Genomic DNA, 17,323 nt, shown 5'->3' with positions numbered 1-17,323 from the left:
CTCTCCTTTGTTTCACCTCAGGGTGCTCTTCCTTGTAATCTCCAGGTGGCTATGCAAGTAATTAGCTTTAGCTGAAGGGCTGCTTCACAGTAGCATTGCAGGTTCAATTCCTCAGTCTTTTTTTTAAAGTGCTTCTTCCCCAGTCTGCCACTCCCCTCCCAGCTACAATGACAAGCCAGATCACCAGTAGGCTTTCACATCTGTTAGTGCTCTCTGACCCAGTTCACAATTCCTTCCCCAGTTGTAAACTTTATTCCCCAATTAAACTGCCTTTCCCAGTTTGTCCTAATGCACAGGTACACGAAACAAGAGAAGAAGCAAACTGAAGGGTGCGGTAACTGGGAGTGTGCAACAACTGAAGACATGCATGTGATAAGCTTCAGTCATCTTCACTATTTATTAAGGGAGACCACATCACAATGAAGGCAGCTGCCCACATCCATGTTTTAAGGAACCTAGGTGTCTAACTCTCCTTATTTTAAATACCTGTAAGAATATGTAATTTATGAGAATTTGAAGACTCATGGATTATCTAAATGTGAGATACATGTGAGCCAGGTTCTTATGCCCAGAGGCCTATTGTTTCAACTGTCCCAGTATGTGGCTTCCATAAGAGCTGTATGTACCAAAAGTGTATTTCCACTGAAAAGGCTGTTAGATAAACTGATAAATGGCTTGTAGCACGCTAGCTACATATCTATTGACATGTGCACAATGGAAGTCCAACCCTACTCATGTGTTCTGGATGGGCACTTGGAAAGCACAGATAGCTGCTGCTATAATTGACTGAAGAATAAAAAGAAGTGTACTGGTAGCTCAGGGAAATGGCTAGCAGGTCTTTTAAACTCTTCACTGCCAATAGGCAGCAAGGGATATCTCCATCTGAAGTAGTCATCTATGCTCCATTTCTAGCCACTTGAGAGATGAAGTAACTTTCAGGATGTGAATATCACAAGAACTTCATGTCTTCAGACATTTTCAGTTGAAATTATCTATACTCATAATGCAGTGATAACACTGATGAACTCTGTTTTGATTATTGAAGAAGCTACCTCAAAAGCTAACCTGTGTTAAGTCCAGTAAAGTGGATCTGGATCTTGATCTTGTGCTGACCCCATACTTGCGTGGTAAGCCTGACAAAAGCCAAGCTAAAGACTTTTTTGTCTGTTTGGCAGTTGTTCAAAACACCTCCAAGACAATGAAACTTAGGAGTAACCAGAAATCCAATCCCTCTGATAGAATAAGCAATATATAGTTCTGTGCTTGGTATATAAGCTCAGTTCTCTTCAAGCACACCGTTAGCACAAAGCAAATTAAAGCACATCAGAGAACAGACACTGTATTCTTTGGCAGTCTTCGAAATGAGGACAGATATTAAAAAAAACATCCTGCTCCATGTGTCTTATCTAAGATGGGCTGCAGGCATTGGGAGATGGTAAGGACCCTGCAAAGAGGGGAGAGTTTTTTCCAGAAAGGGCTGGCTAATCTCTGAATGCAAACTGCAAAGGACTTAAGATATAAACAAAACTGAATCAAGGTCAGTAGTCTCCATTGTCCTCTGTGGATGCCACAAGGATCAGGTTCATTACAAGGATGGGTTTCTTAAATTTTTACCTCCTTTGAAGATTTTAAGATCTTTGTGACTTGATCTCACAGTGTCGAGGGAGAGGCAGATAGGATCTTTAGTCTAGCTTCCACACTTTTGATTTTGCTCCCATTTAACATTTTAACTGAATCTGATGAACAGAGACGGTGATGGAAATGCCATCACTGTACAGCTTCCTCCTTTAATTCTGAGTTCTCTACATAACAGCTTTAAGAATTGAAGAACTTGGTTACAGTCCCTGGCAGGCACTGTACCAACTTGGTAAGCTTGCTGTTACTCTCTTCACAGAATAAGACTTTCACTGTCATTTATACAACCTTTTTTTCCTCTCTTCTCCCTCATAATTTCAAAACTCACTGCACAGATTTCAGCTAAATTTGATGGACAGATAGTAATCATAAAATGGGAAGTTTCTTTCAGTCTCATAAAAATCAGTGATCACATTCAGTTGGGATAAGAGATAAATGTAAATCAGTGGAACCTGATTGATCCTTGTTTTCTATTCCACCAATCTGTGGTTGCACAACCAATGCACCTAGCCATGGTCTGTCTCATCTCTTGTGCAGCTAGTGAGTAGTCACAGGGGACAAGACCTGATGTCTTCATGAGGGATGCTTATTGTGCTACTGAGCCAGGGTAGCAGGACATACATCAACTGGAAACCAGGCTTGTTAATGCCACTGCTTGTGGAAATACATGGAGTTTAGTCTGTTTCCTTTACTTCAGGAACTGGCTAGTAAAACACACCCAATAGAGAGAGCCTGAAGAGTTAGAATGAAAATGATGCCCATAACAATGGTTTCTCAAATACCTAAAGCACCTTAGCAACTTTACTGCAAAAGTACTCTACTCACTGCTTTTCTACCCTGGTCAATGAGCAACTTTACTGCAAAAGCAGTGGGTGTCATCGTGTGACTCAGAACCCTCCAGTTTTACCCCAGGTAAATAGCAATTAGGTTTTCATCTGGTTCTGCTCTGGACCAGCCTGCCTGATGTGTTGCAGCCACTGTTCAGAGGGCAGCTGCTGGATGCATGCAGAGTGCATGATTCCTTAGCTGACCAATTCCTTAGCAAGCTGCATAGAGCAAAACAATAACATTCCATGTGTGCCAAGAACAACATCCTCACGTTGGCACCCTTGGATTGGAACATGCTGCAGAAGCCACCTCCTTGACATGCTGGCACCTCTTACTGGGAAAAGATTTTGGCTTATATATGTGGTTGGATTTTACTGGTTAAAATGATTGATAAAGAATATATAAACAACCACTCTGAGCTACAGTTACTTCGGTTAGGGATTCAGCTAGGGCTTCGGTGTAGGGGTGCTGCTAGCGACTTCCGTTAGCTGCTTCGTCTGTTAAGGACTTCCAGGACTTCTTCTGTAAGTGGAACTCTGAGACTCTGTAATGCTGGGGATTTACAACGTGGTAATAAAGGACTTCAGAGAAGACTTCTGAGATTCTCTGCTCTCTGTGTTTCTAGAATCTCGTTGCTATAGGGCAACAGGGTTTGTGCCTTCATTTGTCACCCAATGGCCCCCGAATCAGGGGAAAGCAACACCAATGAGCTTTGCTGAGGAGTCAAGAGATGTGAACTGGAAGTTTTCTCTTTGAAAAGTAATTGGAGAAGACAGAGTGTACCTCAGTCCTAGTTCTTCTGAGAACAAAAATCAGCTAATCACACAGTCATAGACCCCCAGAATGGTTTGGGTTAGAAGGGACCTTTCAAGGTCATCTAGTCCAACCTCCCTGACATGAGCAGTAGGTGCTGAGCGGAGAGGATGCACAGTTGTGTGTCCCCCTATGCACCTCTTGCCAAGGATTTCCATCGTTCCTGTCCTCTACTCACTGCTTTTCTACCCTGGTCAATGAGCAAGGTACCATTTCAGAAATGCCAAACCCAAAGACCTCACTGGGAGTACTGTATCCACCTCGGGTGCCCTCAGCACAAGAATGACACGGACCTGATGGATTGGATCCAGAGGAGGGCCATGAAAATGATCAAGGGGCTGGAACAGCTCTCCTGCAAGGACAGGCTGAGGGAGCATGTGGTTATTCAGCCTGGAGAAGAGAAGGAAGACCTAATAGCAGCCTTGCAGTATCTGAAGGGGACCTATAAGAAGCATGGAGAGGGACTGTTTACAAAGGCCTGGAGTGATAGGATGAGGGGCAATGGTTTGAAATCAGGGAAGAGGAGATTTAAGTTGGATGTTAGAAGGAAGTTTTTTTTTCCTGTGAGGATGGTAGAACACTGGAACAGGTTGCCCAGGGAGGTATTTGAGGCCCTATCCTTGGAGGACCTGATCTAATGGATAATGTCCCTGCTCACTGCAGGGAGATTGGACTACATGACATTTGGCGGTTCCTTCCAACCCAAACCCTTCTATGATTTTTCACTAGATCAGTTTGTTCAAAATCCTGTCCATGCAGTGAAGGAGCATCCACAGTTTCTCTGGACAACCTGTTCCAGTGCCTCACCACCTTCATAATAAGCAGTTTCTTCCTTCAATCTAATCTAAATCTAGCCTCTTAGTTTAAAATCATTGGCTCTTGTGCTGTCACTACAGACCTTGATAAAAAGTCTGCCTTTCTTTTAAAACATCCTTTAAATACTGAAAGGCCACAAGAAGGTATCCCTAGAACCTTCTCTTCTCCAGACTCCGCAGCTCAAATTCTTGCAGCCTTTCTCCATAGAAGTGTTCAAGCCTGCCTATCATTTTGGTAGCCCTTCTCTGGACCCCCTCCCACAGGTTCATGTCTTTCTTATATTGAGAACTGTAGAGCTGGATGCAGTACTCCAGGTGGAGTCTCATGAGAATAGAGAGGCAAAATTACCTCCCCTGACCTGATTACCATACTTCAGCCCAGGATACAATTGGCCTTCTGAGCTGCTAGTGCACATTGCTGGCTCACATGCAGTTTTTAATCCACAAGTTCTGCTCTGCAGGACTGCTCTGAATCCATTCATCCCCCAGCCTGCATTGGGGATTGTCCTGACCAAGGTGCAAGATCATGTACTTGGCCTTACTGAGTTTCATTAAGTTCACAGATTCATAGAATGGTTTGGGTTGGAATGGACCATATAAAGATCATCTAGTTCCAACTCCACTGCCATGGCCAGGGACACCCTCCTCTAGACCAGGCTGCACAAGGCCCCATCCAACCTGGCCTTGAACATGTCCAGGGAGGGGACATTCATGACTACCCTGGGCAACTTGTTCCAATGTCTCACCACCCTCACTGTAAAGAATTTCTTTCTAATATCTGGTCTAAATCTACCCTCCTCAGACTTCAATCCATTCCTTCTAATTCTATCACTACAAGCCCCTGTAAAAAGTACCTTCCTGGCTTTCTTGTAGGCCCTTTTCAGGTGCTGGAAGACTGCTATTAAGGTCTCCCTGGAGCCTTCTTTTCTTCATGCTGAACAGCCCCAACTCTTGCAGCCTGTCCTCACAGGGGAGGTGCTCCTGCCCCCTGATCATCTTCATGGCCCTCCTCTGGACCTGCTCCAGCAGTTCAGTGTCCCTCATTACGCTGGGTGTACCAGAACCGCATGCCATACTCCAGGTGAGATCTCATGCGAGCAGAGCAGAGGGGAAGATTCACCTCCCTTGTCCTACTGGTCACACTTCTTTTGATGCAGCCCAGGATATAGTTTGCTTTCTGGGCTGCCAGCACACATTGTCAGCTCATGTTGAGTTTTTCATCAACTGACACCCCCAAGTCCTTCTCCTCAAGACCGTTCTTGAGCCACTCTTCACCCAGTTCATGTGGGCCTACTCCTCAAGCCTGTCAGTGTTCTTCTGGATGTTCTTCCCTCTACTGAATCAAGTGCACCACTCAGCTTGGTGTCATCTACAAAATTTCTGAGGATGAACTCAGTCCCATTGTCTATGTCATTAATAAAGGTACTAAACAGTACTGATCCAAGCACAGAACCCTGAGGGACAAAAATTGTTGCTGATCTCCATTGGGACACTGAGCTGTTGACTAACTGGGTGCAGCCATCCAGCCAATTCTGTGTACACCCATCAAATCCATCTCTCTCCAATTTAGAGGTAAAAATGTTGTGGAGGACTGTAGCAAAGACCTTACAGAAGTCCAGGTAGTTGACAGGTAGCTTGCTTTTAGTAAGCTTAGAGTGGTTTATCCTGCACTTCATTTCCCAAGGATATCAGAGGTTGTATCAGCATTTCAAGTTGCGCCTGGTGGGATCCCACTTGCCTGGAGGATCCAGCAGGTTGAGGTTCAGCCTCACTGGCTCTGATCTCTTCTCTGAGCTCCTCCTGCAACTAGGAAATACTAGAGGATCTAGCCCACAGCAGGGAAGGAGTTAAGTGCTTGACCAGCTGCCATCTATGAGGCACTGAATTCTTTCCCTGTGCAATCCAGCAGCCAGTGTTAGGACAACACTATATTTAGAAAGCTGATAAAGGTGCTGACAGTTGTCCTGCCCCTTGATGAAGAAGCCACAGAGCGAGTGAGAAGGGGCAGCTGATTTTTCTCCCTTCAGTACCATTCCCTGCCGGTTTTCCGGCCCTCTTCACTGGACTCCTTTGTTGTGCCTCCAGCAGGAATCCCTGGTGGAGTCGTCCAGGCACAGAGGGTAAGTGCTCTTTCATTATTCCCCTGCCTCTCTGCTTGGTGCCCTGTGAGTAGCAGCTGCTTCTCAGCGCCATTGGTGAGGCTTCGGTAATCCCCCCCACACCCACCCGAGGCCGACTGCTGGGGCCCTTCTGAGTTGCCACTGGCTGTTGTGGCATGGCAAGGCAGGAGTGGCTCTGGCTGTATCTGGGGAAGCATTGGCTGCTATGTTTTCTTGCTCCTAATTACGCTATGTCCCCCTTGCTCTCTTCCACCCAGGGCAGGCATGGCAGCCTCCCTACAAAAGATTACAAGGACAGGGGCCCAAGGCTTAAAGCACCTTCAGCCTTGAGCTTTAGCAGTGTTTCATTTTGGGGACGAGGTCTCATGTTTCTTGCCTCTGACACTCCTTTCAGTCCAGCCACTACATGCAGATAGAGTTTCTGCCCCACCACCCTTTCCTTCTTGGCCTTCCTGCATGCTTACTCACTGGCAAGAAGGGCATTGGCACTCACGGGGCAGCAGCCAGGGAGCTGCATGAGGCCTCAGGGACAGCAGGCACCCTGGCAGAGGAGCCATTACAGCTGGCTTGCAGCAAGAGTTTCTTTCAGGGTTGTGAAAGAAAGATGTGGGATCCCCCTTCATACCCTCCCTGCCACTACTGCCCTATAGCTGGGAGATGGTCTCCTGGTGGACCTTTGTAATGGCACTCTCTCCTGCTCTGCTTCTGTTTTCAGAGAATCCACTTGCAGCTGCCATGGCTAGCAGCAGAGATTCAGATAGCGAACAGGCAGTGCCAGACAAGGAGGGTGAGGGACCAGATGTGAAGGCTGTGCAGGCCCACTATCTGCGCAGCCCCTCACCCAGCCGGTGAGTATGCTTGCCGCAGGCACTGCCATGGTCTCCTCACAGCATGTGGTAGATCAGTTTGCCTTCCACCTTCTGCCACCTCCTCTCCGCAGAGGCACTTGGATTAACCGTGGAGCCCAGGGCTTCCCTCCTCTCCCTGAGGCTGGGGTTAGTGTGCCAGCAGGGAGAGAGACTGCAGAGACAGGACTCCTGCACTGATTAGTTGATCCTGCTGAGAGTGTGCACATACAGTGGGGATAAATTGGAGAATGAGGTGGTATTGTTGCTCTTCCCTCATTCTCTCGTGGCTACCCCCACACTGAAACTTCCGATCTGGATGTCAGCTCTTCCCAAATTCATCCCTGTTCTGTCTAAGGTCCTGTGAAGTTTTTAATGTTTATATTAGCCTTTTTCAGTCCCAAAAAGACTGAGGGTCTTTGGATTTGGGGTTGACTCAATACCATCTTTGGCTATAGGCTTCAGGCACGGAACATGAGGCTGTCACAGTGCAAGAAGAAATTGAGTTACCTCAAGCAAAACAAGCATGGCTAGATGTGGTTTTTTTCTAATACAAGGGAAATACATCCCTTTGTACCTTTTTCCTAAAGCAAAATGCTGCACAGGGCTTTCTGTACACTTTGAGATGCTTTAGCTGAAGGCAGAGAGCAGGGATTGAGTTTGAAAAGAACCAGTCTATGTGGCCTTCAGTAAGTTGGAGGTTATGAAATGTGGGGCATTGCAAAAGAATGAAGACAGTGCTTATTTCATGCACATGTTTAAAAATTATTTAGGAAGGTTACTAGTAGAGCTCACACACAGTAAAAATATGCATTGAACTTGATCAATCACTCTCCTGCTACTAATCAGTCACTCAAAATGAACTGAAGCAACTCTCCATTTTATTCCCTTTTACCTTTTCCCTTCCACCTTCCCCTTCTCCCTTCCCCCTCACTTACCCATTTCCTTTCTCCTTTTGTTTTTCTCTCTCTCCTTTTTCTCTTGCTGTCAATGGCAAAAGTAAGGATGACAATGGCAAGGTCCTTCCCAACCAGAATGAGGCCCTTGAAGCATCCAGGCTTGGGCAGTTCTACACCTGTGTCTTTCGTGGATGCTTGGGGCAGCCACAGATAAAATGTGCTGAAGCTATGGTGGCAGATTAGTAACAACTGTTATCTTTGTACTCAGCTTGGAGTCAGCCTTTACAGCAAAAGGAATTGAAGGGAGGGCATAGCTGCAAATTTGTGTCAGCTCCTGTAGATGAGACTGAGACTCCCCTTGCTCATCTCATAAACTCCTTTAAAGAGCTAGAAAAGGATTGCTTTCAGTCATGGTTGACAAGTGCTGGAACCCAACTAAATGACTTAGATGAGGCCATTAAGTGGTTTCCAGTGTCTGTGGTTTCTGTTTTGATTCTGGAGAATGAAAGCAGTTTAGCTCTCCAGACACTTTGCTGTACCCTGACTGCACGTTAATCACCCTCCCTCTTCCACTTTAAACAAAAACAGTGTCTTGCAAGTAAAGCAAGCCTGCATTAGTAGATAGCTTCTGTGATGGCAGCAAATGTCCTAAGGGTCTGTAGCATCTCTTTGGAAGGAAATGTAAAGGATGTGCACCAGGGAAAAAGCTCTGTAAAATACTTTGTTAAGGTGTTCTAAATAAGAGAAGATTTCCTTGGACTGTACAGGTGGACCTAAATAGAAATACCTTTGTTTCAAGATTGTGGCCCTTTTCTGCTCCACAAAAGCTTAAGTAAATCATGCTGTGTGTCGAAGAACTCCCTCCAAAGGTGTTGGTGGGTTTCATAGTTGTTTCTGACCTGCAGTTAGGCAACATTGAGTGGACTGACTGACCACAGACTCATGCTATGAAGGGACCAGTGTACTGAGTACTGAGAGGTTTATGGGCTTCAGTCTTAATGCTTTCATTGCTGCTTGTGATAACTCAAAGGATGCTTGTAGGTAATGAGCTAACAGAAAAAAAACCAAAACAGAACAAACCAAACAAAACCCCAAACAAAAAAAAACCCAACCAAATAAAGCTCCCAACCACCACAACAGTTTTCTAGAATAATCTGTTTTGAATTGCTCAATAAATTCTAGTTAGGACAATATTGATGTCTGTCTGTCTAAGTGAGAGCTTCTTGGAGACTATACCTTGTGATCCATCCCCCTCTCAGTCTCAAGCCAGCCACTGATCTCTACCCAAAACCTCCTCCACCAGTCCATTCTCTTACACCTTCAGCCCAATATAGCTTCTTCCCATGGGAGCTGTCTGTATGCTGCAAAAACTGGACACCATGTGCATATCTGAAGCCTGTAATGCCATGCTAGAGAGCAAGGTTGGAGTCAGGATTGGGGGAAGAGCTGGAGCTTCCCTTCTACCACCAAAGGACCTTCACTGCTCCAGTTCCCTGCTTCTCTCTTCTGGAACGGGTGAAAAGAGCTCAAGTCCTGGAGATGGGATCTCTGTGGAGAGCATTTGCCTAATAGGCAGTGTGGTTGCTTGGCAGGTATTCAGTGATATCAGACACTGATACAGAGAGCATCTTCATGGAGCCAATCCATCTGTCATCTGCTGTGGCTGCCAAACAAATAATCAATGAAGGTAAGAGGAGGAAGGATAAAAGAGCTATGTAAGTAATAGAGACTTGAGTTGCACTTATTTTGCCTTGCTAATTCAGATATCCTAAAATGATAAAAACACCTTTATGAGAAACCCCCACCTGAAGCAGAGGTGAAAAACATAAAGAAATAATAATTCACAGAAAATTTTGGTGACTTCTTTTAAGTTATGCACAGAATGTGTGGCAGAATAATGGACTGCAGTGTTGACTACAATTTGATTTCTGGTTGCTCGCTGCATCAAAATAGACTAATTTCAGTTAGAAGGGACTTAAAACAATCATCTAGTCTGACTGCCTGACCTCTTCAGGGCTGACCAAATATTAAAGCACATTAACAGCATTGTCCAAACACCTCTTAAAAACTGGCAGGCTTGGGGCATCAACCACCTTTCTAGGAAGCCTGTTCCAGTGTTTGACCACCCTTTTGGTAAATAAATATTTCCTGATGGTCTGTCTGTACCTCCACTGGTGCAGCTTTGAACTATTCCCATGTGTTCTGTCACTGTGTCCTAAGAAGAAGATGTCAGCACCTCCCTCTGCACCTCCTCAGGAAGCTGTAGGGAATGACTGCGTTCTGCTGGAGCTAGAATGAGTATGACCTTAACTTCCAGGGCTTTGGCCAGTAGGGATCTCTGGACTGAGAGGACAGTGCCATATGCTCTTCCCCTTACTAACTACCTTGAGACTACTGTGTACATGCAGACAGGACAGTGTGATGTCACTGGGGAAAAAAAAAAGCCACAAGGCTTGTCTGAGGAGCAAATGACAGGTTGTATATTTGTATTGTTTTTATGTGCCTTTAGTTACAATATCAGTTTATTCCAGAACTGAAGACAAAGGACACCAAGGTAGAGTCAATATGTCCCAGGATGTTAGAGTCTGCACAGCAACTGATGGTGGAAGACCTGTACAACCGAGTTAAGGAAAAGATTGATGACACCAGCTTGTTTAACACGCCATGTGTGATGGACTTGCAGAGGGCACTTGTGAAGGACAGGCTGGAGACTCCCAGGGATGCTGTGGATGAAGTCTGGCCTAATGTCTTCATAGCAGAAAAGTGAGTGTCAGCTTTTGTCATCAAGTTGCAGAAGATTTCCCAGTGAAGGGTTGGATGGAACCACTGAAGGCACAAAATGTGTTACATGTATCTAGCTCACAAAGATCTCTGCACGCTGAAAAGGAAATACTTCTTCAATAGAATGAGCAGCTTTCCTATGCTAGTTTGATGCTTTGACAGGAGAGGGAAAGGCAAATGAGCCCAAATTACACTGTTCTGGACTTTGCCCTGAAATTGGGACTGAGTTTTTGTAATGCAAAACAGTTAAAAAAGAAATGGTATAGCAAATACCAAATGGAAAGGATTAGGTCTCTTGTACAATGGCTCAGCTGTCTCAGATACTGGTGCAGGTGACCAGACAGAATTAGCTGAGGATATAGTGTAAAGCATCAATTACAGAGTGATGGAAATTGAGAAATAAGTAAACAGCCTGAACCTAGAGTGGGGAGGATGAGTTTAAAATTAAGCTGGAGAGAAAACTCAGTATGCAGGTCTACTGGTGAGTGTAGGTTTCTCATTTTCTTTTCCCAGTGAGTATTGGAAAGAAAATACCTATAGACCTCTGAGAGGACATTAAAGTCTGAGTGGAGTGGTATGCTGGATGAGTAATGCAGACTGGGAGCTCTATAGACCTTGCAGCAGACAGCCTATTTCCTCCCCAAAATAGGAACACTGATATCTAACATCTTTTTTTTTTCTGTTCTGAAGAAGTGTTGCAGTGAACAAAAGCCGTTTGAAGAGACTGGGGATCACACATGTCTTGAATGCAGCTCACGGTACAGGTGTATACACAGGACCAGGCTTCTATAATGGTCTGAATATCCAATACCTGGGCATTGAAGTGGATGATTTTCCAGATATGGATATCTCCAAACACTTCCGCCCAGCTGCAGAGTTCCTTGATGAAGCACTGCTGACTTACAGGGGTAAGAGGAAAAGACTACAGGTGGTTCTAGAAAGCCTTGGGAATTAATGGGTGAAAGAGTTACTCTGATAAGCAGCAGATGCCACATTCGTAACTAGGTAGAAGGCAGATACTTTGTTCTCTGCATTCAGTTATGGTGAACACTTCTTGCCGAGTTCTGCCATGCCTAATTCAAAACAGGAGCAGGCAAACTAGTGAGAAGAGGCAGCCCAGCAGTCCCTGCTACAAGCCCCATGTCCTCAGACTCAAACTGGCTGTGAGCCACTTCTCAGCTGCTTTGAAAGTACCCTATACTGCAAAAGAGGTGAGCTGCTTTGAAAGTACCCTATACTGCAAAAGAGGTGAAGCCCTGCTCCAATAAATAGATGCTTAAAATATTGATATTATATAATACTATAGATATATTTCTCTGTACACAGTACACTGTGAGTTCGTTTTGCCAGGATGCTTAGTAACAAAAGAACAGGCTGATGTACTAGAACAATGCAAACAGCTGGGTTGAGCCCCTGGATGGCTACACTCAGGCTACTGTATAATTTGCTGGGCTGGCAGCTGTTGTTCTGCACATCTCCAGTGCGTACTGGTCATTTTGTTTCAGCTTCAATAGGTAGTTAGAAATATCTTTGTGGAATTCAATATAAACATGAACACTGCAATCAGTGATATCACTGATAATTCTTCAAATATATGCATTTAGTGCATTTAACTTTTGTAGGGAGGCAAGTTACTGCCTAGTAGAAGTTACAGGAAGAAAAGTGAGAAGGTTTTTTTTTTCAAGTTGAGCCAGTTTTAATGGCATCGCAACATCACAAGAAGGAAGACTCTACCTATCTGTGCTCTTCCCTTGTAACTCCATTGCTACCCTTGCCATAGTACAGATGCTTATTGCTGCTGCCATTTGTCAACCCTTCAAGTCACTAACCCAGCAAAAATGACAGCCCAGAAGAGAAGTAGTAGTTTTCCACTGGGTTAGTGAGCTGAACTGGCTCATAAAGGGCCCAGGTTAGTACCAGAGGCAGAGGAGCCTTCAAAAAAAAGCAGAGGAATGAGATCTCCCCCTTCTGGTGAGCTGCTAAATATGCTTTACTGACTCTTGAAACACTTGGAAGGCAGCTGAGACTTTGGATAGTAAGAAAGGTGTAAAAGACATTTTGGGATTGTAGGAGTATCTATTACATTAGGTAAATACTGGCAGTAACATCAGCAGTTATAAAGGTGGTGATTATACTGGCTTCATTAAGTTTCAGTGCAAACAGCTTGATTAAACTTGGATTTATCTTACATTTAGAAACAGTAATTTCAGTTATTTGAAAGCTTGCAAAGCCTCATTTGTTGTCTCTTCCTATTTACAAGCTTTTCTTTAACTGTAATTTGCTCTAAAAGTAACTTTAAAAAACTATTTTGTGCTAAATCTTACTTTTTTTGCAAGAGATGGTTTCTGTGTAAATCCTACCATGAAATAATAGAGATCCTCAGCTTTGATTCTAGCTCTTGCAATCACTGTTTACAGAACAGTGAGTCCCACTAGTGAAGCAGCTGTGCATCTATTTGTCAGTCAAAATCAGCTCTCTTCTGCTAGCTGCTTGCTTCTACTGTTCTGAGATACACTGTGACTCCAGCCAGTCTGTATGTAACCGTTTGAGTGTGCCTTGCAAAACAGCAGATCTGGATTCTGGCAAAAATTAAATCAGATTAACAGAAAATTGTCCTATAATGTGCCTCATGAAAAATTAAGTTTTTTGTTTATCCTCCCAATACCTTCCTGGAGGCTAATGCTACGATTGCCTTTTCCACCTGTAGGGATACTGAAACCTAAAAGCTTAAATGCCTTACCCTAAGTCAGCCAGCAAGTCAAGAATAGTGTATCACTTATCTTTCCAATAGCTATTATAAGTTTGTTGATTATTTGGGGAAGTTAAGAGAATAGGTGAAAATATACATATTGTTTAGATGGTTTATTATTTGTGCCTGCCCACAGCTTTTGAAAGTAATGTGCTTTTTATTCATATGTATCTAGAGTTTTATTATGATAAATCCAACAAATATCTAGTGTTTATTTCAGTCACTGAAACATGTAATCTGCCTAATTCTTAACATTATTCAGAGAATGCTTTTGTGCTACATACCAGAGAAACCTCTCTCTGTCATTTGAAAGAGCTAATTACTTTTGTATTCAATATCTGTAGGCAAAATCCTTGTCAGCAGTGAAATGGGAATCAGTCGTTCAGCTGTGCTGGTGGCTGCTTACCTGATGATCTACCACCATATGACCATTCTGGAGGCTCTGATGACTCTGAGAAAGAAGCGTGCCATTTACCCCAATGATGGCTTTCTGAAACAGCTAAGAGAGCTCAATGAGCAGTTGTTGGAGGAACGAGAGTTGGACCGTACTGGAGATGATGAAGTCACTCCTACTCAGAGTCCTGTTGTCTGCGCAGGGCCTTCTTCCCAGCTGTCTGGAGCTGGTGACTCAGAAAGCATTATAGGAGCCAAAGCCCACTCCATTATAGTAGAAGAAGAGGATGCTAGCAGCCTGCTGGGTAGTTTCAGAAGCTCTTCATCAATGCGAAAAAGTAGCTGGGTTTCCAAACACTCCACCCTTATCAGTGAGGAGGAAGAGGAACAGATATATGAGGAATGGAGGAAGAAACAAGGCCTGCCTGCAAAGGAAACAGGAGTTAATCACAGAAGAATATCTCCAAAGATTCTGGATCAGGAAGGGGAACAATATGAGGAGGATGTGGAACAGAGGATCCATGACTGGCAGTGCAGAAATGAGAAGTACCAAATGGAGGGTCTACCCAGGGAGGATGACTCAGATTGCAGCATGGGAGGAAGACCTTACCCATCAGGTGAATTCAGTGATGTTGAGAGTGTGAGCAGTTTTGAGATCCGAACCCTAAAAAAACAGCTGGAAGCCAGTAGCTTTAGCAGGATGAGGAGGAGCCGTGCAGGCTCTATGTCTTCAGAGAGCACTTGGGACATGTGGAACCAGAGGCTTCTGGAGATTGAGAAGGAGGCTGCTCAGAGGTATCATTCTAAGAATAAAAATTGTGAGGAGAGACAATCCCCAGAAACAGGAAGAAAGGAGAGGGATGTGGATGAGGAGAGTGTGTTTTCAGACAGTAGCTCCTTTTACAATTTCTGCCAAAAGAACAAAGACAAGTTGACTCCTCTAGAAAGGTGGAAGGTCAAAAGGATCCAGTTTGGCTTTCACAAAAAAGATTTGGAATCATCATCATCTTTGGCACCATCTCCAGCAGAAGATGGCAGCCAGGCAGGTGGGGAGGAGGCAGAAGGGAAGAGTTTGTCAGATATTAACCTGACTGCTTACCAGGCTTGGAAAATGAAGCGGCAGAAGAAGGTCGGCACTGAAAGCAAGGAGGAATTTATGGAGTTTGCCAAAACTGAGGATTCTGCTTCAGCTAAAAAGAAGCAGAGACGTGTAGAGCTCCTTGAACGTTCAAAGAAAATTTTAGAAGAAAGCCAGTCCATGTGCAGCTGGGAGACAGACAGTACTATGAGTGGGAGTATCCCACTCTCAGTTTTCTGGCCCTCAGCGGCTTCTGCAGGCGGTGCCGAGGATGCAGCTTCTTCACTGAGCATGCAGACAAATCATTCATCTTTATCACAGACCAGGAGCAGTATGGGGGAAATGCAGCCTCAGGTGCCAAGTATATCACTTCCCAATCTCCCAGTTGGCCCAGGTGACACAATATCCATGGCAAGCATTCAGAATTGGATTGCCAGTGTGGTCAGTGAAACCATTGCTCAAAAGCAAAATGAGATCATGATGCTGTCCCGTCCATCATCTGCAATGGCCTCCAGTGTAATGTCAGGAGACCCTGGCAGGCGTGTAGATGATGACAAGGTTTCTCTTCTCAGTGCTCAGAGTGGCTCATCTCTTGCTTCCTCTCAGCTTTGCCGACAGGATGTGCACAGGATTGAGTCTCAATCTGTCCTGTCTTGCTCAATGAGCACAAGGACAGAAAGGACTGGTTCAAACGCAAAGACAACACAGACAAGCAAGCCGCTTCACAGCCTCTTTGCTGATGAGGTTGACCTAAAGAAACTCAGGAGGAAGGAGAAGGAGATGCAAATGGAAATGAGAGAGAAAATGACAGATTATCAAGTTGAGAAGGTGATCAGAGACAATAAACGTAGCACTTTATTTAAAAAAAAGATGACCAAAGGAGAGGAAAATGAAATCGAAGATGACAGCGAGAGTACAACAAACAGCCACAGGTGCCCCTTGCAAGGAGATCTTGACAGAACTGATGTAGTTTTTGATCTGTCCAGTCAGCCTGCAAACACAGGTGCACTGAAGTCAGACAAAGAGACTGATATTACCAAGTGGCTCAGTGACCTGAAAGCAGAAAGAGAACCACTCTTATATTATGATCAAAGTGAGCAGGCTAGAAAGAAATATAGTAGATCATCCAAAGTTAGAGAGATGGATTCTGAAACATCCAGTTACAGATTCTCCAGAACCCAGAGAGAAGAGCTAGACAGGTGTTCTTCCTATGAATCAAAAGGAGATTCACTGAGAACCATGTCAAGATTTTCCTCTGCTTCTGCAAAAGAAGACAAAAAGATGTATAAGTTCACAAGGTCAAGGGTTAGTGAGACAACAAGTTCCAGAGAAAAGAGCCCAGAGATGAATGTTTTCAGCCAAACACCTGAACCATCCTTTGACTCTGAATCCCATGAACCAGCTACGCAGAGTCGAGTTAGATCTCATCATGTGGAGGCATGTAAAGAGGAAGTCAGGTCAGATATGTCAGAATTTGGAGCTAAGAGAAAGTTTACCCAGAGCTTTTCAAAGTCTGAAGAGGATGGAAAGAAGGAGGCAAAAGTGGAACAAAGTGAAGAAAGATTTGCATCTAGACAGCTCTTTCAGTACAGGCGAAGCATGCGTAAAGAAGAGGAGGAAGAGAAGGACGATGATGCCATTATCGCTGCTTGGAGGAGCCGACTAGAAGAAACTACGGAAAAGCTTCGGCGGAAAAGGGAAGAGTGACCAAGATCAGATTATAGGAACGCAAGCAGAGCCACAGAGTTCCTGAATCACTCATCGTTATATTTCTGATAATCCTTTGTGGTTTGTAGGGCATTTCCTGCAGATAGTTCTTTTCTTAATCAAAAGCGATAAAGGGAAGAGGTCAAGTTCTGGAAGTGTTTGTGGTTTGTCAGAAAGAAGATGCTAGTATTAAATGATCAATGCATGTAGGAACACAATGTTAGAAGTCATTAGGAGCCAGATGATGTTTCAGCAGCAAAGGCAAGTAATGGTGGCACTTCAGTTCAAAAGACCAATCACATCCCATCTTGGTTATTTCCATCTTGTAGTCTCATTAAAGACTGGACATATTTTTTCTAGGATCTTTTTGATCATAAATGGAAGAAGCCAGCTGCCTTCTCTAAGAACTCGAAGAATGTGCTTCTTCTAATCAGTTTTATTTTGTACCACTGAGAAGATATTACCAGGTAGGCTTCATTTTCTGCACAAGTCTTATGAATGTCTACAGAAATAAGAGAGTTCAAGGGAATACCTGTACTATTTCACTTCACTAAGTAGCAGAAACAAAGCGAAATACTAGAAAAAAAGATGATGCCTCTGTTTAGGAGTTCAATGCAGTAACAAATGCATTCCTATGGTATCGTTGCTTTCTATTAGATG

At 44.2% G+C, this 17,323-nt stretch overlaps 1 protein-coding gene across 1 annotated transcript; it reads left to right on the top strand.

Annotated features, from left to right (window-relative positions):
- Positions 1 to 6,946: 6,946 nt before the first annotated feature.
- STYXL2 (serine/threonine/tyrosine interacting like 2) lies at positions 6,947 to 16,702 on the top strand. The gene is made up of 5 exons (XM_054383954.1): positions 6,947 to 7,059; positions 9,548 to 9,642; positions 10,487 to 10,718; positions 11,427 to 11,644; positions 13,830 to 16,702. Exons 1-5 carry the CDS (start codon positions 6,947 to 6,949, stop codon positions 16,661 to 16,663), a joined length of 3,492 nt encoding a protein of 1,163 aa, XP_054239929.1. The 3' UTR covers positions 16,664 to 16,702.
- Positions 16,703 to 17,323: the final 621 nt, after the last annotated feature.

The sequence above is a fragment of the Indicator indicator genome, chromosome 1 (assembly GCF_027791375.1).
Source record: "Indicator indicator isolate 239-I01 chromosome 1, UM_Iind_1.1, whole genome shotgun sequence".
Classification (NCBI taxonomy): Eukaryota; Metazoa; Chordata; class Aves; order Piciformes; family Indicatoridae; genus Indicator; species Indicator indicator.
Note: the sequence above shows the minus strand (reverse complement) of the source record. Positions and strands in the feature narration are given on the sequence as shown.